The following is a 22,047-nucleotide window of genomic DNA, read 5'->3' as shown; positions in this document are numbered from 1 at the left end:
TTTGTTAGCAAATATTCAGTTTACAATCTGTTCTCGAGCGTAATTGTTGTTTATTTTTGAAAAGTGCCACAGCCGGGATTTAAGCGCGACGTTTTCTAAAGTCCCTTGAGATGGCTAAATACGTTGAGTGCAAGTGTAAGAGAGACAACAAATTTTTATGAAAAATTATTTCAAACAAAAAATTATAATTTTGTTGTTGTCTTTTTATGTAAATTGGATAAAAAAATTAATAAAACAAAAAACAACTTGTGAATAAGTATCTTTACGGTTTAAGTGAAATGAAAATTGAATTTATAATAATAAAATAAAGAAATATTATCATGAACGTATGATTGTTGAATGATTAAATTATTAAAAAGAAGAAAAGGCCAAAAGCGCAATTGCGTTTTCTACATATAATTGTGAATAAATTAATAATATTCAAATAAAATAAATATACAAAGAAGCAATATTATAAGTGCTAGTGTATGAAGAATTTTTATGATAAAAATATATGAAATGAAAGAAAGTTTAATGTAATTTGATTGTAAATTGGTAATAAGAAAATGAAGAATAAAAGTGGTAACAAGTAGTAGTAGATTTTTTATGCCTTTCTTTCTTAAAAAAAACAACAACAACAAACAGCAACAAATTATGGCTAAAAGCAAGAGATTTAATGGAATGGATTCATTTGCTTTTGATATATTTAATATTTTATAAAATGCAAACTTTCGTTTAAACAAATCTAAATATACATACATATTTGAGTACTTCTCAGATATTTTGTTAAATATTCTTAACTTTTGTATTGAAGTTTTATAAATTAAAAAAAAAAAAACTATTTCAATCAAAGTTCACTTTCAATTCTAGATCGACTCTAACTCTAAGCTAACATTACCTTTTTATTAAATGCCCATAAAATAAATGATTTCATTCCTTTAAATTTCTTAGGTTGCCATAACCAAACTAACAACCAGTTCTAGATGAGAAAGTGTAACTTTATTTTATTGTCACAAATGAAAAGAAAGAAATTAAAGTACTTATTTACAAGCTGTTGATTGTTGTCTCTGGAAATTAACAAATTAAAAAATATATTAACCAAAATTAACCTCATTTTTATAGAAAACAAATTCTTTTTTGCATAAAATATATACTCACACATTTAAACTTACACTAGAAAGAGAGTGTATATGTGTATGTAAATAAAACCAATAATTAAATAAAAATATTAAAAGAAAAAACATTCAAAGTCTTAATGATTTAAAACAACAAAGAAAAATCGTTAGAAACATTGCTGGCTTGACAAAAACAAAACAAATAATAAACCAACGGCCAAAACATAAAATGCGAACATCATTAGATTCATTACCAACATTATTACAATTGCCAACATCGTTATCATATTCATCATCATCATCGTCGTTGGAAGCAGCAATGCAACATCAATACAAACAAAAACATCAACAACAATACACATGTAATAATAAAAATAATAATGAACATCAATCACACAAAAGAATAGAAAAACGAAGAACAACAACGAAAGCGATAGCAGAACAAAATCTGAAAACAATTCCTAAAACAACAGCAACAAAAGCGACAACAATGTCGACGCCAAAGTATGCGTCAGCAAATGTACAACAACAAGAACTACCAAGAAGTACAACTACAGCAACAATAGCTGCAACATCAGCAGTTGAAGCTACAACAATAAGAACAAAACCCTATAAAGAAAATGCATTAATAAAACAACATTCGCGGCATCAAAATACAAATAACACAACAGCAATAACAACAGATTCGAATATGAGATCGATTTCGAATAAGAGTAGTAATCGTCTAAGTGATAAAACTGCCTTTAGCAGTTTCGCCACCAAAAGATCAATTTCCTGGTCCTACAACTCTTATCCAGCTGGTCAATTAGTACAATGGATATTTTTAATATTATTAATATATTTATCAATGGGTAAGTTAAAAAATATTATAAATTTGTAATCAATAAGTAAATTACAAATAATTACAAAACAAACGAACATAAATAAAAGAGACAGATAGATAAGGACTGAATAAAAAAAACTAAATTACCAAATAACTCAGTTAAAGACAGACGGATAAGTAGCTAACAAACGTTATTGTGTTTTTTAATTTCAAATTAAAAATATACTTAAACTCCTACACCTAAACCATCATTAAAAATAAATAATAAATATCTTTTATAGCTGTAAGATGAGTGATGATTAATTTTTTGCTGTTTTAATTGTTTAAACTTTCCAACCAAAATAGCTGAATGCCATTTCATTTTATTAACATTGTTTTTTAAATAGTTTTCTTAATACACTTTAAAATTTAATATACGAATTCAAACTTAAAAAAAATACAACAAAAACAAATTGCAAAATTTACCCAATCATTTACTGTTTAGTATGACAACATCAATCGTTTAGTTTTTTTTTTTTTTGGTATGTATCTGTATCTGCTAGAGAACGAAATATTTATAAGATACAATAATCTTATCTTTAGTATTTTAATAGTTTTTTGTTGTTATTTTTGTAAACAGTAAATTAAACGTTAATATATTTGGTATTGAATAAACAATAGGGTCAAGACTTAAGTGTGTGTATTTGTGTTAAATTGTATTTTAAAATACTTACTTAGTTACTGAATATCTTTTCTAAAGTTGATTCTATAATAAACTAAATAAATATTGAAGTATTTTTATTTATTGAACAAATAAGAAATCGGATACCTTTAAGCATTGGCAAAAAAATATTATGATGAAATAATAACGGTTCAATTTTTAAAGGATCATTGTTATATTGATTTAGAACTAGGGATGAACTGAACTAAAACTGTACCAGAACTGAACTAGAACTGAACTAGAACTGAACTAGAACTGAACTAGAACTGAACTAGAACTGAACTAGAACTGAACTAGAACTGAACTAGAACTGAACTAGAACTGAACTAGAACTGAACTAGAACTGAACTAGAACTGAACTAGAACTGAACTAGAACTGAACTAGAACTGAACTAGAACTGAACTAGAACTGAACTAGAACTGAACTGAACTAGAACTGAACTAGAACTGAACTAAAACTGAATAGAACTGAACTGGAACTGTACTAGAACTGAACTAGAACTGAACTAGAACTGAACTAATTAATATTATCCAATTTAATTCAAACTTTGCATAACTGTTATAAAGTGTCAAAAAGGTCTCATTTTTGAAATTATTTTAACACAATCATTATGCAATTATAAAATTCTGCGAAAATTTAATACAAATTTTATAAATGTACTTAATTTTTAAATTTTATAAATGTACTTAATCTAATGTCAATATTAATTATTTGCTTCACGTTTCGATTACTTTATTATAAACATTTTTTATATTGTTTTGTAACTTGTAATATGTTGCGTGCGGTTTTTGTATATCAGTTCGAACAAAAAAAAAATTTCACCAACTATCAATGATTTAATAAAAAATAATTGCCAATAAGTATATCAAATAACATTTGCACCTTAGATTATTTTTTAATAGCATCAAATGAGAAGTTTTATAAAAAAATGTAGATAAAAATTTATTTTTGTGGTTAGATTCATATCAACAGCTAGAGAAACTTTAGAATGAGCAAAATAAATATTTACGTAAAAAATGCTCTTAGAAAATCACGTTTTATAACAGTTTAACATAAAAGTAATAAATAATTTCCGATTTATTTAAATGTGTTTATTGTATGTATTTATGAAGCAAAAACATTTAAAAAATTTATTAACAAATTAAAAAAAATCTCTAAGAAATCAGTCATCATAATTTTAAACGGGTTTATAGTTTCTTAGAATTTAAAAAATGTTAATAACAAATTATTAAATTAGTAGTAGTAAAAATAATAGTTTCACACAAATGAACACGGAGGAGATACCAACACGAGATAGGTACGTCTTAATTTTTACCCATAGAAACCTTAATAGATTTTAGACATGATGAGATTTTTTTATGTCTAATAAATAATAAAATATTATAAATATACAGGAGGATAGTCATAAAATAAATCTACAGATACAACAAAAATTAAGTGAAAATTAATCTGCGAAACATTTTAAAAGATTAAATCCCTTAAAATGCGATTTATTGCGGTATTTCCCAAAACACATAATAGTCACTACAAATTTTATGACTGACAAACATGATAGATTACCAAGGAGACAGGCAGTTCCAACTAAAACACGTAAATACTCACTGTAGATTTTAATGTTTGTCTACTTAGGTACATGTGTTTGTAGTTATTAGGAAAGTGTATTGTTTGACCAAAACTGACACCTAATTAGTATGAATTTGTTGGCACTACATTTCCAGAGATACAAAAAACCCAAGATATGGATTTACCTGTTAACGTTATTTACTGATGATAATTTAACTAGTTCTGTTGTATTTAAATCTAGAATTAATAAATCAAAAAAACATTTAAAAACGATTACATAATGCCTCTTTTTTCCAAAAAGGTAGTCTGTCAGGCGGTCATATAGCCAAATTTAGTTACAAGGGAAATGTTTTGCTTTTTACGTATTATTTAATATTTAAAAATAAAAAACCTCACAAGTTAAAGAAAAAGAAAGAATTGAAAAATAAAAAAGAATTATACGAATTGTACATAGATTCTTTTTATGGTCATGAAACGTACATAATGCATTGACAATAAAAGTTTTGCTTTCATAATTTATTTGTAAAGCATTTCTGGTTTTTTGTTTACTGGCTTTTTTAAAATTTAATTTTTTGTAATTGTTGTTTTTTCAAATAATATAATTTAAAAACCAATTTCATTATCATGTTAGAAAAGAGAACCCTGAGATACACACACCCATCTATAGTTTTATTAACAGGTACTTTTTGAATACAAAAAGAACAAAAAACACTTTTTTCGGAAAGAAAGGTGTGCTTGCATTATTTAATATTTATGTGATTTAAAACTGTTTTCACGATAATTGATTAAATTCTTTTAACTTCAACAAAATTACCCAAATTGACAGATGTCAATTTTGACAGAACTCATAATTAATTGAAAAAATTTTAAGATTTGAAATGCTCCATTATTGGTGCATATACATAAGTAAATTTAGGAGATTCAGAAGCAATCTCTGCTACTAGTATGTTTATGTTTTCTGATCCAGATTTTTCATTAAAGATTAAAGACTTTGTTTTTCAATTATTTAGTGAAATGACTTTAATTTCAAAATAAGATACAAATTCTGCCATAATATATGGACTACTCCTCCAAAAATTATTATAATGCATTATCCGTTTGGTAGTCCTATGTAATGGACTATCTTCATATTTATGAACAGCATGGTCCATGGCTTCCGCACTCCAATAATCTTAGCAAGTGAATAGATTTGCCATTAGTCTGTTAGAATATACAGCTCGATTCTGGCTGTTTAATAATTTATTTTGTAATTATATTTTATTCAGTTGAAAGACTTAAAAATGGCTGAAAATATGATTCGAAATTCCCAAATATAAATAAGAAAGTAGAAAATTATCAGAAGTGGGGGCTCTTAATAATACCCTTTGGAAGAAAGGGGTTTTAAAAATATACAAAATGTTTATATGTTGTCTTTAAATATTGAAAAACTGATACGGTATACACAATGTAGATCAATGATCGGTCCAGAGGAAAACGACTTCATTAAGAAATTAAAATCTTTTTTAATCCAAGCGAGTTTAATAACTTATTTTGTTATTATATTTTATTCAGTTGAAAGACTTAAAAATGCCTTAGAAATCGTTAAAATATGATTCGAAAATCACTAAATACTATCAGAAATACTAATACTATAATTCCCAAATATTAATAAAAAAGTAGAAAATTATCAAAAGTGGGGGCTCTTAAAATACCCTTTGGAAGAAAGGCGTTTTAAAAATGTACGAAATGTTTATATGTTGTCTTTCAATATTGAAAAACTAACTGATTCGGTATTACGAGGATACACTATATCCACGACTTCATTAAGAGATTAAAATCTATTTTCAAAATGGCCGTATTTAGCTTTCAACAGAAGAAAATAAAAGTTGTTATTCATTTAATATAAGTACTAGATACTGACCTTTATTTGCAACAAAATATACCACCTTTAAGTACATAACAAAAACTAAAATCCATTAAATTATTTAAATAAACATAAATTTTCAAATTCATAACAGCATGACGAGTTATTGCCTTTTCCGTAATAGAATAATGCTGATAAACTTGTCTAAACATCTTCAAAAATATTTAAATTCTCAAGCTTTATTTTCATTAAACATTTACATTATACTTAACGGTTTATTTATCAGGTTTTAGGTCTTACAAAATTTAAATAGCATGACAAAAAGTTAAGTTCTTCCTGAATAAACTATAACAGATACAAAATAAATGTCTAACGTTTCTTAAATAAATTTAAGATAAACTATTATTTTCGTTATATATTTAAATATTTAACAAGCTTATTTAAATAATAAATTCTTTACTCAAAACTAAACCAACTTATCACTGAAGAACCCACCCTTCTTTAAAAAGTTTTTTGTGGTGTGTTACGTTTTAAAGTTGTTACAAAAAAAGAATTTTGAAAAATAATTAAACACTTGTTGCATTAGAATGAAATGTTTATAAATTATTTTAGGGAACATTTTGTGATAACAACAAAGAATGATGATGACCTCTTGAATGTCAAAAGTAGACACACCTCCTAATACATAAATGAATTTATATTTATTAGTTTAGTTAGCATTATTCTAGTAAATTGTATATCTATCCAAATACTTGTAGTAGAGAATATTTACAAGTTAAAACAAAAAATAATAATAATAAAATCGACCAGGCATAACCAGCCAGCCAGCCAACAACAGAAAAGCTAAAACCTGAAATTTTTCTCAATGAACATGTTACAACCTTAAGTTCAGGTTTAGGTTTACACCTTTTTTTCTCTCGCGCTTATTTTGGTTTCAATACGGCTGCAATCTGCTCACACCAAGTGAGGTGGGTTTTCTTTCATTGTACCGTTATATTTAATTTAATATTGATTTGAAAAAAAGTAATCATGTTAATAATAAATAATTAAATAATTCTACAGATATGGAAGTGAAGAATAAACAAATTGTTGGTGATGGAACTAAATTACTCTACAAATTAGGTATTTGTTTAAAAGAAGGGCTAAGAACACTTCAAGAATAATTAAACACAAAAACATCAAGCTGAGCTGATTATTTTTTTGATTTATTTTTTGTTAGTTATGTTTTTGATTAATTTTGAATGCAAACTAAAGGGGCGTATGCAGCACTTTAAATATATTTCTAATGCGTCATGGTTTTTTTAATAGAGTTGAAAAATAATAGAGTCAACTATGCATTCTGCGGGGTCTATCACATGAAACATTTGTTGTTGTGTTTTTTTGTTAAGGTTACTGAACCGATCGTGCGTGTTTCTTTTTTACTATTATTGTAGTTGTTGTTGCTGCTGCCATTGTCTACAACTTTTAAACATTTATTGAGCTTTGTGAGCCATTGTTTACCTTTTTGTACATTGTTCTCTTTATATATGTGTATATTTTTTTTCTTCTTTTGTTTGTTACATTCTTTCGGTGGAAAACATAAAAAGGGAATCTTTTGTGGTACTGAAGTATATAGGAAACTGGTTCCTTCATAGAGCATTTTTTTCCATAAGTAGTGTTGTTTTTTTTTCTGTATAACTTCTTTTTAAATTCTACTTCAAAAAATCAGTAATGTAAACATAACCATGTTTTTTTCAATTTGTTATTGCTGTTACCGTTCTCAGGCGAAAAGAGATCATAACACAACAATAACAAAATGTTAACAAAATAAAAAAGTCAGTAAAAATTAAGCCAGACACAAATATACGGTTAAAGCTCTCTTATCTTGCATGTTTATTGCGGCCTACACTATTAAAGTGGTTATTATGAGTTCATTCTTAAATTTGTTACATAGAGATACAGATATTGATGCCATTGCACTTACCTTAAAGTATAGCAACGGGATCAGAACTATTTTTCTATACAATGAATGAATGAATGAATAATATCGATCGGTCGTTGTTATCAAACTAGAGGTCTCTTTTAAACCTGAAATACTTATGTAATTATAAATTGGATCAGGGAATTTGATCTATTATTTTACCTAACTCTAATATGAACATATATATTTTATATATTTTTATATATATACAACTCAAATCAAATTCATAATTGGCTATAAAATCCAAAAAAAGCTGTCTGTTTATATCGTTACAGACTATCGATTAGTCGGCTTTGACCGGCTTCATTTTCTTAGTTGATACTTCTTATTTTCACGTTAAAACAAACAGACACTTCTTTTAGAGATGATAAAAGATGGGAATGTCTTTCGAGAAATGTATATTCATTCTTTTTAAAAATACAAAGACAACATCAAGGCGGAAAAATCATGTAAATAAAAACTCAAACAAACCAGAAAACTAAATAAAAGTACAAAAGCGAACGGAATCAAAAAAAAGTAGAATAAAATATTTATAGTGGAAAAGAAACGATTAATCATACAATTTTTCAGTTTTGTTTTTTGAAAATGTGTTGTTGTGTTTTTAACCCAAATTTTTAAGACAGACAGAGACAACATTTTTTTAACCTTAAAATAATATTTTTTTTTTTTGGAAAATTATTGAGATTTTATCACTTAAGCCGAAAAGCTTTATATTGTTTCCTGCGATCATCTAAATCTATAGTTTAAATTTACTTACATACCTAAGTGATATTTATTTTATAGAGCTTTTTTTTAAAAAAGTAATGCTGACATAAGCTTAATAAATTATTTACTTAAAATATTTTCAAAGCTAATAATAAATGAAAATTTTTGCTCTATACAAAATGCTGCTTTAAGTTAAATATTTATGATTTCTATTAACCATTAGAATTAATTTGAAATTCTTAGTTAATTACAAAATATTACTATTTCTAAACTTTAATTTGTTTATATTACTATTTGACACGAAATCACGTTGCAAATAAATGTTACTACTGAAATAAAAAAAAAAACAATTCCAAAGAAGTAAAAAAACATTACAAAATAATTTCACTTTTTAAAAATAAATTAATGAAAAAAAAAACAAAGAGAAAATATACGAATATAGTAATTAAGTAAAAAAGATATATTAAGATTAATAATGAAACAATATAAGATTTTAAATGGTTTTTTTTAATTTTTCTCCTACAATACGTTTCAATGTTTATTATCTAAAAAAAAACACAAAATAAACAAGATTTTTCAATGTTATTTTACGATAACAGTGATGCAAACAACATTTGTTATTGTTGCAATTGGTACCATCATCTTTAGCTTTGCCTCCATCATCATCTTCATCTCTATACTATTCAGGCATTTGTTTATTATTACATTTGTAACAATTGTTTGGAATATGAACGAATTTCAAACAATGTTTTTTTTTTTTGTGTATTTAGAGCAGTACTAATTTAATCACCTCAAAAGGTGAGATGATGGTAAAAGAAATAAACTAAAATGTATTAATCAGTGAAGTATAACTAACACGAATATAGTTTTCTGTTACTTTTTTGGTATATGTACTAATATTTTATGAAAAGTTTCTTATAAATTATTGAGAAAGTTGGTAAAAAATATTCACGCATTACTTGGTAACATTTAAATCTTAAAGCAAGTGCATTTTTAATAAGTATTTATTACAAAGTAACAATTTTTATTAATTAAAAGAATCTAATTTAAGAAATTTTGCTATTCTCAGCAATTTCAACTTTTTACAAATTAAGCAAAAGTTTATTATAATTTAAGGCGTATGAGTAATATCAATAATTTCTAAACAACTAGAGATTTCAAACGGAAAGTTTGATGAATGAAAGAGTGAAAAGTATTTTAAAAAACTAACAATTCGAACATTTTTGTTTCCGATCGGGTTTTATGATATACGAATTGGAAATAAACAGTCAAATATTATAGCCCTGTCCCTGTGTTTAGTAATTTTTGAATCGACAAAAAAAAAGTCGAAAATTTTATAATCGTCTTGTTTAAAACAGGATGAAGATACATTATTCAAATATAATTTTGTTAATTTTAATATGTTCAGTTTAAAAATTATCGGAATTACAGAACTAAAAAGCGGAAGACTCTTATATTACAATGGTTTTTTATCGACTCGAAAAATACAGAACACAGGCACCGTTTCAAAACGTAATTTTTTTTATACAAAAACTCCTTAATCCGATTTATAAATCCAGAAACGCGGAGCTAGCTTCTATATCACACTTTTTAGTATAAATTAGTAACTTTGGCTAAATCCTCAAATCTATTATCGTTTCTTCATATATTCTGCATTTTAGTATAAATGAACACACAATTAGTCCTAAAGAATTAAATCACATTAACTAAACAGTGTTTTACTTAATTATTTAATAAGTTTTAAATTAAAATTTAATTAATCCAAAGGTTATTCACACTAAACAAAAATGTCAAAGCAAATATGTAAATAAGAATATTATCAAGCTATAAAGGTGACATAAGTCATTTTTTTTATTTTTTATTTAAACATACCTAAAACCTACTAAACTACTACTAGTAATTTAGTTCAAATATAAATCAACATCTAAATTTTGTTCTCAGTAATACAAGAACAAAAATATAGTAAATGTCAAAATAGAAGAAATAATTGAAAAAAACGAAACGTTTTGTCAACATGGACTATTAGACAAATCAGCATTAGTTAAATAATCACTAACTAAATGTATTGAAATACGAACATGTTTTACTTTAGAAATTGTATAAAAAAACAACATAAAACATTATTGGTCTAGATTCGCACAAAATGCAAATATGTATGTATTGCTCTTACCACAAACTACTGCTGTTTGCTGATCGATGGCCTCAAAACCGAAAACACCTTTGCTTTTGCAGCACCGAAACAGAAAAAACAAACATTACTTGGTCAAAAGGTCTAAAGTACTTAAAAAGAATCACTACACTATACACTTGTCTTACTTTTTGCATTATTTGTAGTTTGTAGACTTTTTTGTCATTATTATAATGATTATAATGTTAAAGGTGTAATGTGACCAACTGTGAACAATATTAACGATTTAAAGAATTGTTCAATAAACAATATTAGGCATATTGTTGCATAAGCTATTTGTAGGAGATATACAACTCTGACTGTCAATAGAAAAATATCAATTTTGAATCAAAATTGTATTTTCTTCAAGGTTCATTAAAATTTAAAGAAATCATTTTATAAAGTATTGTAGTAATATAAATATATTACATAAATGTTTTTAAGATTTCAAACGATATGTGATTTAAAATAGTTTTTATTTAATCAAGCTCTGTTAATGAGGTTAAAATGTCTTATTTTCCAAAAAAAAAACATACCCTATTAACTTAATAATTCCAAATGTTTTACCATTTCCGTCCTATTACTATTTTAAAATTGGTCACATTAAGTAAGCGTGTTTCAGACTTATTTGTCCATTTAATGTAACATGAATCTTGAGGTATTTCAAAAAAATTACAATTCAAAAAAACAAAACATTACCAGTTAATGACCGGTACAAATTGCAAATGATACTGGTACCTACATACAATAAGTATGTACAACATTGTACAACTACTGACACTAGAAACAACAACAACATCACCAACAGATTTAAAACATCACTTCGAAAAATAGAGAAAAAATGAGGAAGTACTTAAAGTACATAAACACAACCTACTCGTACAGAAACAGTCATATACTTCACTTTTGACCTGGTAAAACGATTAGTTACTGGTACTAATTCCAAAGATTTTATGTTATAGTTCAACAAATATAACAGAAAATGGCAATAGGGTCATACATGTAAAATGAAAGTTGAACAATATTAAAACCAAAATGAACTTTCCCCACAGGGAAATGTCAGTCCATAATCCAAACAGCTTAAAGATTTCTCTTTATTCATTTCACCTATATAATTAAGTGTCTTTTTTTAATTTTTGCAGATTCCTCTGGTGTTTCAGCTACATCCAAAGAAGCGTATTTCAATGGCTCAGCATATTTGCGTTTGTTGTCACCCATGCCCATATGGGATCATTCCGCCATAAGTTTTCGCTCATGTCGTGGTAAGTTGAAATAATTTAATTATACAGAAATTGTTTAAGAAGAAATATTTCATTTTTAACCGTTTATCTTAGGTGGTGAAATTTTAGCTCAACAATATAATAAAAACTCAATAGTAATCTCTGTGCTCAATGACTTTTTGCAAATATCATTGGCCGGTCCAGCGGTCATAGGACCCAATAATCGTGTTGATGTTAAGTATTCCTATCATTTGTTAGACAACAGATGGCATACGTTACAATTTAAATATGAATATGGAAATTTATATTTATATATTGATCGTGAATCGAGAATATTTGGTAAGTTTTAGTTTGTTGATAAATCCAGAAACAAAAATTATAATGTATATCTCCATTTTTTACTATTCAGCAAACTCTACCTATAATAGTCAATTTTTAACGAATCAAGATATTGGCAACGAAGCGGCCATTTTAATATTGGGCAACTCTTTTACCGGTTGCTTACAAGATGGCCCTGGCTTACTGTTTATTAACGACTCGATGACTGTACAGAATGCTGTTTTTGGTCCTTGCCCCTTGGGTAATGGTCCTTGCTCAGATTATGATATTCCTTTGAGAAATCAAGACTTTTGTGCTAATGATCCTTGTATGGGTCATGGTTTGTGCATTTCTCACAACGATGGCTATGAATGTCGTTGCACTGCCCGTTATTCGGGTAAAAATTGTCAAATGGATAATGGCTCTCCCTGTGATCGCAATCCCTGCTCAAATAATGGCGCATGTATCGAAGATAGTCGTGGCGATTACCAGTGCATTTGCACTCCCAATCATACCGGCAAACACTGTGAAACGGAAATTAATATAAATCCCCTTTGCCAAAAAAATCCATGTGTAAATGGTGGTGCATGTGTTGTAGCGCCTGGCAGTTCGAATATAGAATGTGAATGCCCCAAAGGTTATAGCGGTACTCACTGTGAAATCGACATGGATGACTGTGCCTCGCAACCTTGTCAAAATAATGGCAAATGTAGGGATTTGGTTAATGGCTTTTTATGCGATTGTGCCAACACCGGTTTTATGGGTCCTTTGTGTCAGACCAATATCGATGAGTGTGAAGCGAACCCTTGCCACAATGGCAAATGTTTTGATACCAATGGCTGGTTTATATGCCAGTGCTCCGATGGCTGGGGTGGCGAACTGTGTGAAAAACCTATTAGTTGTCAAACTCAGCAGTGTTTGAATGGCGGTTCATGTGTGGACAAACCCATAGGATTCCAATGTTCATGTCTGCCGGGTTTCTCGGGTGAGCTATGCCAACAAGGTCCACCACCTTGTCCTCAGTGTCCCATAGATTCAGAATGTATAGGAGGAAAATGTATATGCAAGCCAGGAACTTCAGGTGAGTCAAAGATTTTCAATCTTAAATCTTAAATGTTTTGGTTTTTATTATATCATTATAAAAGGGTGTTTGGTTCTAATTCATTGTTATATTTATTAAGAAAAAACCTATCACTCTTTAATTTTAGATTGATTTCTATAATTAAAAGTGATTTGTTGTAAATATTAAATGGCTAAAGGCATATGGTTTAAGGTTTTATGTTTTTTTATAAAATATAATTTTGGGTTGTGGTATTTTCTTTCTGTTTTTATCTCATTATTTTAATGGTATCGGAAAAAACATAAAATAATATAAAAGCTTCGCAAAAATATGAGCTTATGGCCACAAGTTGTGAAGATGGGGCAATAAAAGGAGGTGTCAAAACTAAACGTTACATACCGCCAGAGTGGCTAAAGAAGAAGAGATGTGAGCTTAAATTGAGTATGTCTAACTTAAATCCTAAAACAACAAATTGTTACTACTATTATTAGTATTAATTAATAAAATCATAATAATCATTGATGTTACACGTTTCGAGTCAAAGCAATTAAAATCGTATGCAGGCTAAAAAGATTTAGTAATTCGAACACCCTCACCTTTGCTTTTTTTAAATTAGTTTCATTTCTCATAAAATACTTTTAGTTTTATTAGTATTTTATGAAGTAATGATAATTTTAAATAAATAGCTAAAGTTTTACATATTAATTTTAAAACATTTTTCATATATTTTTTGTTGTCATATCCTTGTCGTTTATTTGTTTTGTTTCAATATCCTAATGAACAAAATTTTAATAAAAATAATTTTGGAAATTGTTGTGAAATTTGTATATAATTTGATGATGTTGATGATGATGATGTTAATAGGCCCTATTGGTCATTGTATACCGATAACAACAACAACTACAAATATGCCACCCATAACCCCCAGTAGTGCTACTTCCGTACTCGTTAGCAATCAACAACAATCCCGTTCAGCTCAGTTGACTGCATGTTCCTCTGATAAGTGTTTGAATGGTGGAACTTGCCAAGGTTATGCCACCAATTACACTTGTATTTGTGCTAGTGGATATAAAGGTTTGGATCTAATTAAAACTTAAATTAAATTTCTTTCTCAAGTAAAATGTACAGAAATATATTAGAAATTTTAATCCGTAGTATGTTGTGTAAAAATAGATATATTTATGTAGTTAAAATATATTAAAACAAAATCTAACCTTAAAAATCTGGAGTAACTGTAACCTTAAAAATCTGGAGTAACTTTAAAATAATACTAATATGACAAAACTATAACGGATTAGTAATGTAATTATCTTAAAAATTGGTTAAATTAAAACATATTAATTAAACATATTAACAAGTATAAAAACTAAAAAAGAATATTTTCAATATAGAGTAATACACCCAAATTTTAATTTGACGTTTAGTGTTGAACAATTTTCTAACAGCTTGAAATCAGCCTTTAAATAATATGATTTTCTGTTATAGTTTTGCCTTATGATTTAACTTTTGATTTGAAAATATTACTAATTCATATGTATGATTTCCACAAATTCAGGCTTTAATTGTGAATTACCCTCTAATGATGTCTTGCCTTCGAGTATACCCTTGTCGGGATGCAAGTGTCTAAATGGTGGCACTTGTACTCTGAACGGTACCCATTGCTATTGTCCCACTGGTTATTCTGGTGAAAGATGCGAAAAATTGGAATCCTGTTCGCTGGCCAACTGCCAAGAGCCAATGGTATGTTCTCAAAATAAATGCATTTGTCCGGAAAACAAAATCTGTACATCCTGTGCTTCACAACCTTGTCGCAATGGTGGTGTTTGCTCCGATTTACCCAATGGAGATTATGAATGTAAATGTCCCGCTGCTTGGACCGGTCGTAATTGCATAAAAGATGTTGACGAATGTCAAATATCGCCGAAAATATGTGGCAATGGCATTTGTAAAAACGAGGAGGGTTCTTATAAATGCTATTGTACTCCTGGCTTTACCGGCATTCACTGTGATTCCGATGTTGATGAATGCTTAAGTCATCCCTGCCAAAATGGAGCAACTTGTCATAATAAGGTAGGTTGGCATTTGAAATGTTATTGTTTGAGGGCGGGAGGGATATAAAGTATTACATATGTATATGATTGTGTGTGGAAGAGAGAGAGAGAGAGAGAAAGATATTATAATATTAAATCATTATAGTTGTTTTTCTTTAAATTTGGAAAGCATCGGATATTAAGACAAGTGAGTTTACAAAACCCCAACTAATGTCAAACAATAGCTTTATGTATGACTGCTAGTAATCAGCTTTAATCCAAATCGGGATTTAGTTAGATAATATATAAATCTTATTTGTATTATCCTTAAATTAGGAATTCCTACTTTTAAACCACTATTCATCTCAACAATTATATTCTTAATTTTCTTTATAAATCTCTGTTTACAATATTGTTCACCTATTTTAGATTAATGCTTACGAATGTGTTTGTCCACCTGGTTATATGGGTCCCAATTGTGAAATCGATATTGATGAATGCGCTAGCAATCCATGTTCTAAAGGTTCGACTTGTGTTGATTTAATTAACAATTTCACCTGCTCCTGTATACCTGGTATGACGGGTCGTTTCTGTGAAATTGATATTGATGACTGTATCTCGGGGCCGTGTCAACATGGCGGAAAATGTATCGATGAATTGGGTGGTTTCCATTGCAACTGTAATTCTACCGGCTATGAAGGACGTTATTGTGAATCGAATATAGACGAGTGTGCCACTAATCAATGTGTTAATGGAGCCGAATGTATAGATGAAGTCAATGACTATTCATGTAAATGTTATGATGGATTTAGAGGAAAGAATTGTGATATTGATATCAACGAATGTGAAAGTAATCCCTGTCAGTATAACGGCACCTGCTTAGAGAGGTCAAATATAACCTTGTACAATCTTGCTCATACGATGGACTTGCCAAGTGTGTTTAGTCAGACGTTTAGTTTCGAAAATGCCAGTGGTTATGAGTGCGTCTGTGTGCCGGGCATCATGGGAAAGAATTGTGAAATTAACATTAATGAATGCGAAAGTAATCCTTGTAGCAAACATGGCACTTGTAATGATGGTGTAAGTAAAGAATTAAAATAATTTCTAATCGATACCAGAACTAATCAAATCTACCATTTATTTCAATTTAGATCGGCTCCTATACTTGTGAATGTGATCCTGGTTTCGAGGGCACTCATTGTGAAATCAATATTGATGAATGTGATCGTTATACTCCGTGTGGAGCTCATGGCACCTGTATTGATCAGACTAATGACTATGAGTGTGATTGTGATGCCCAGTATGGCGGCAAGAATTGTTCAGTGCCTTTAATTGGTTGTGTTAGTGCTCCTTGTTTAAATGGCGGCATTTGTAAGCCATATTTGGTTAACGAAACTGAGCATTTATTCAACTGTTCCTGCCAACATGGCTATCAGGGTGATACGTGTGAAAAAACTACCACAATTTCCATGGTTGTAAGCAGTTTGATTACAGTTAAGACCCAGCGTGAGGAAGGCTATGACATCAATTTACAATTCCGTACCACATTGCCAAATGGTGTATTAGCATTCGGAACATCGGGTGGTCAAAATGAGCCAGTTAGCTATATTCTGGAATTGATCAATGGCCGTTTGAATTTACACTCCTCTTTGTTGAACAAATGGGAGGGTGTTTTCATTGGTTCCAATTTGAACGATAGCAATTGGCACAAGGTGTTTGTAGCCATTAACACTTCGCATTTAGTGTTGTCAGCTAATGATGAACAAGCTATATTCCCTGTTGGATCCTATGAAACCTCTAATGGTAGCCAACAACCTTCATTCCCTCTCACCTATTTGGGCGGCACTATACCAAACTTGAAATCCTATCTGAGACATTTAACACATCGTCCTTCTAGTTTTGTCGGTTGTATGCAAGATATTGTAGTAAATGGCAAATGGATCTTCCCCGAAGAACAAGGTTTGGATGATAACACAAATTTAACGCATATACAAAGCGGTTGTCTACGCACCGAACAGTGTAATCCAAATCCTTGTAACTCTAATGGTAAATGTACCGATCTCTGGCATACATTCTCCTGTACATGTCAGAGACCGCACTTTGGATATACTTGTAAATACAGTAAGTATATCTACAAATATAAATTTTGGATTTTTAAGTTCAATGGTATTATTTTAATCCAATAGATATAACTGCCGCTACATTTGGCCATGAGAATACTTCACATTCGGCAGTCAAAGTGGAGACAAATGATGCTGCTCGTAGGGCTATACGTTCTGTTTTGGATATTTCCATGTTCATACGTACCAGACAGCCTACCGGTCAGGTCTTCTATTTGGGCAGTGATCCTCGTAAAACAGCCTCTAAAGGAGCCGGTAATGATTCTTTTTTAGCAAATGAATGTCATGTTTTTTAAATATGTTTTGTTTTTTTTCAGATTCAGGCAGTTCGTATGTGGCTGCAAAACTGCAAGGTGGTGAGTTATTGGTAAAAATGCAATTCAATGGCACTCCCGAGGCTTACACTGTGGGCGGCAATAAATTGGACAATGGCTACAATCACTTGATCGAAGTTGTACGCAATCAAACTTTGGTGCAGGTTAAGCTAAATGGCACCGAGTACTTCCGCAAAACACTGTCATCGACAGGTTTACTGGATGCACAGGTGCTTTATTTAGGTGGACCTGCTCCTACATCGGCCAGCAGTGAGACTACCGCTACTGTTGTACCAGGTTCCGAAATTGGCACTGAATATTCCACTGTCAAACCTGAAGATTATTTCAAGGGCATCATTCAAGATGTCAAGGTAAGCAATGGCTCACACACTATGATTGTGGAATTGTATCCCTTGGAGGAGGAAGAAATTGCTTTACCACCACCTTTTGGTGTTATAACCATCGATCGTTCATCGGTGTTAAAGGGTGAAGTTTCGGATGATTTGTGCCGTAAAAACCCCTGCCGTCACAATGCCGAATGCCGTAACACCTGGAATGATTATACATGCAAATGTCCTAATGGCTATAAGGGCAAGGATTGTCAAGAGATAGAGTTCTGTCAATTGGTCACTTGTCCGGGCAGCAGTGTTTGTCAAAATCTGGATGATGGTTATGAATGTTTAACTAATATTACTTTCAGAGGCAATGAAAAAGCACCCTTGGCCTTTACTTTCTTCAAGGAGCAAATTAACGATGAATTGAAACCCAAATTAAAACCCGTAATAGAAATAGCTTATCGTACTCGGGCAGGTGGTACCTTGTTGTATGTAGAAAATCAACATAGTTTCTTTGAAATTGGTGTGAATCAAGGTCTAGTAACGGTTACTTGGAAATTCAATCAAGACTCCTTGGGTGATACCAAACGTTTCAGCAGAGATAATTCTGATGGCATAGAATGGAGTAGAATCTACTTAAGGGCCCATAATGGTAAGCTGGAGGGCGGTTGGAAGGGATGGGAAAGTATGGTAGATCCCTCTCCTGCGTTTTCCGCCGACATAGATATGAATGCCTTCCAAGATTTAATCTCAAGTGGAGAAGCAGTATATTTAGGAGGCATGCCAGTGGTTAGTCAAAATCCTCAAGCTCGTGCCATGGTATCTTCTCAGCAAGGCTCTCAATTTAAGGGTTGCTTGGGCGAAGCCAGGGTAGGTGATCTGCTATTGCCCTACTTCACCAATGAAGAAATGTATCCAAGAACTGAAAATGTTTCGGTACAACCGCAAATACAATTCCGTTTGAATTCTACGCGACCAGATGAGGGTTGTATTTTATGTTTCAAATCGGACTGTAAAAATGGCGGAACCTGTAGTTCTCCTACCGAGGATTATACATGCACCTGCCTGCCGGGCTACGATGGCGATGATTGCTCTAATGATATTAACGAATGTGCTATGGCGACATGTGAAAATAATTCCACTTGTATCGATAAAGTGGCAGATTTCCTGTGCGATTGTTTACCTGGTTATGATGGACGTTTTTGTGAAAATAATATTGATGAATGTGCCTCGCAGCCTTGTCATAATGGAGGCAATTGTACAGATCTTATAGCAGCGTTCCACTGCGATTGTACCGATGATTATGCTGGTCCGCAATGTGATATCTTGAAGCAGGTTACTTGTGAAAATCAACCTTGCAAGAATAATTCTACCTGTCAGGATGGCTTTAGTAAGTTTCAAATATGCTTTTTGTGTTTCTAATAGATTCAATTAATTAATTAATTTTTTCTTATTTTAAACAGACTCTCAAACGAGTAATAATTTCACTTGTACTTGTATGCCCGGCTTTGAAGGAGCTGTTTGTGATGTGGCCTTTTGTGAAGTAACACCATGTCAACATGGAAGTTTATGTATTAGCACTGAGGCAAGTTTTAAGGTTTTTTTATCTTAGTTTGATAAATATAATAAAGTTATTTTTTTATTCAGATCCCTATGTGTCAATGTAGTTTAGGTTACACGGGACGTTTTTGTGAAACAGATATTGATGAGTGCGAATCGAATCCCTGCTTGAATGATGGCAAATGTACAGATCTGGTGGGCAGCTATAAATGTAATTGTAATAACACTGGCTTCGAAGGGGATAATTGTGAAATTGATATAGACGAATGTGCTATGAGTGTGGAATACTGTGGAGGTTTAGGTAGATGTATAAATCAACCGGGATCCTTTAAATGTATATGTCAGGATTCATTTTGTGGAGCGTATTGTAATTTCACTGACCCCTGTAAACAAGAAGGACAACAGTTGTGTATGAATGGTGGCAATTGTATTGAAGCTTGCGGTGATGAGGCTGATTACTATTGCAATTGCACAGAGGGTTATACGGGCAAAAATTGTACAGTACTTGTAAGTTTTTTTTAGTTTGTAATTTTTCACAAATTTAAATTATCTATATTTCTAACTTAGATCACTTCTCGCGAGGAACCCAGCACTGCCGATATAGCCATTATTGTTATACCGGTTATAGTGGTATTACTTTTAGTGTGCGCCGGCTTGTTGGTGACATTTTTGGTAATGGCTCGAAATAAACGTGCCACTAGGGGCACCTACAGTCCTAGTGCTCAAGAATATTGTAATCCTAGACTTGAAATGGACAATGTTTTAAAGCCACCACCGGAAGAAAGACTCATTTAGTCAAATTTTCTATACATACTTTTTTTGCATGCATCTCTAATGTTATTTATTTTACGTTTTATTTAAAATATTTTAAATTTAAGCGTTTTTTTACAAAATTTAAACTGATATAAAAAAACGATAAAATTTTCTTTTAAAAACATTCCGCCCATTTTCTAGCTAAAAAAAAGAAAACTCTTTTATAATTTTTAATTAACGTTTAACGATATACTAAGTATAATATTAACTTTATATTTTAAAACAAGAAAGAAAAATTCTTAAATAAGGTTTAAAAACCAAAACTCAATTCTGAATACTTTTTCTTTCTGTATAAAAGGAAATTTAATTTGGACTATTTTATTTTATAATTTATAGCTATATTAAACCATTAAGTTAGGTGCCAATAAGTCTATCTTCCTATTTTTGACCAATATATAATTATATCTTATAAATAACCAGCTTTTTAGTGAAAATTTAACAACTAATATTTTCTATTGTTTTTCTTAAATTAAAAATATCTGAAATTATTAGACTCAGTTAAATTAAAATAATTTGGATGTTATTTTTATACTATTTAACAAATTGTTTTTTGTAACAATTAAAAAAAAAGAAACAAATGGTTTAGACAATGTGTTTAAGACAGAGTGTTCCTAGAATGAGTTTTCTTAATTGAAATAACTCTATGGAGTAGTATAGTATACCAGTGAATTGAATAGTGGTCAAACTCTGTTATATGTTACTTTTTGATATTCCAAGATTAAAATCAATCAATAAATAACATCCAACTTGTTAGACAATTTCTTTATATTATTAAACATATTTGTTAATTAGTAATTGGACAATATTTAAAGAAAATATAAATTCCTTTGTTAGATATTGTTTCTTTAGCACTTTGTTTAAATTGATTCCACAATTATTAATATCTAAAGATATTTGTTCGAAGATTAGAAAAAAAGCTTCTACAGAAATCAAATAGAATTTCTAAAACTTGTATAAAAAGCTCTAAAAGTCATATTTTGATTCAAAAATACAAATTTAGTCTTTTTTACTAATCGAGTTATACAAAAAATTCTTCTTACGAATTCGCAGAATTCCAACAAAAAAATTGACAATAGTTGAAAAACATACATTTTATGAATACTGATAACTGTTAGCAATTGTACTAAAATTAGAAAAAAATAATTGCTTCATTGTGTCGGTCGCACTCACTCTCTATCTAAAATTCTACTACCTTTTCGCAACATGTACTACTTGTTTTGTATATAAATGGATCAAATCTATCATGTTTATAAATTTTTATTTAATTATCATTATTATTTTTATTAATCTTTATATATAAGTCAAACTATTATTTTTCTTTTTTGTGACTTCTTAACGAAATATTTAATATTTTTAATTTAAATTAAGTTAAATTGAAAAAAGTATATATTTAAATAACTTTTATTCTATTATATATATAG

The 22,047-nt window shown here is 29.8% G+C and overlaps 1 protein-coding gene across 7 annotated transcripts; it reads left to right on the top strand.

Moving 5' to 3' along the window:
• The first annotated feature begins 22 nt into the window (after nt 1–22).
• On the top strand, nt 23–21,962 carry LOC111690184 (protein crumbs). Of its 7 annotated transcripts, none has more exons than XM_046950535.1 (15): nt 23–534; nt 1,102–1,945; nt 11,999–12,118; nt 12,191–12,415; nt 12,486–13,475; nt 14,319–14,528; nt 15,010–15,524; nt 15,675–15,692; nt 15,914–16,564; nt 16,636–17,605; nt 17,671–17,859; nt 17,922–19,643; nt 19,717–19,838; nt 19,901–20,320; nt 20,381–21,962. In XM_046950535.1, the coding sequence occupies exons 2-15, from the start codon at nt 1,324–1,326 to the stop codon at nt 20,606–20,608; spliced, it is 7,002 nt and encodes a 2,333-aa protein (XP_046806491.1). In that variant the 5' UTR covers nt 23–534; nt 1,102–1,323; the 3' UTR covers nt 20,609–21,962. The 7 variants fall into 7 exon arrangements, with proteins under 7 accessions (XP_046806491.1, XP_046806490.1, XP_046806493.1 ...); XM_046950534.1 differs by having other exon boundaries at nt 15,651–15,692; XM_046950537.1 differs by lacking the exon at nt 14,319–14,528 and adding an exon at nt 13,773–13,895 and having other exon boundaries at nt 24–534; nt 15,651–15,692.
• The last annotated feature ends 85 nt before the right edge of the window (nt 21,963–22,047 follow it).

The sequence above is a fragment of the Lucilia cuprina genome, chromosome 4 (assembly GCF_022045245.1).
Source record: "Lucilia cuprina isolate Lc7/37 chromosome 4, ASM2204524v1, whole genome shotgun sequence".
NCBI classification, from domain to species: domain Eukaryota; kingdom Metazoa; phylum Arthropoda; class Insecta; order Diptera; family Calliphoridae; genus Lucilia; species Lucilia cuprina.
The sequence above is the reverse complement of the archived record's forward strand: the minus strand, read 5'-3'. Positions and strand labels throughout refer to the sequence as shown.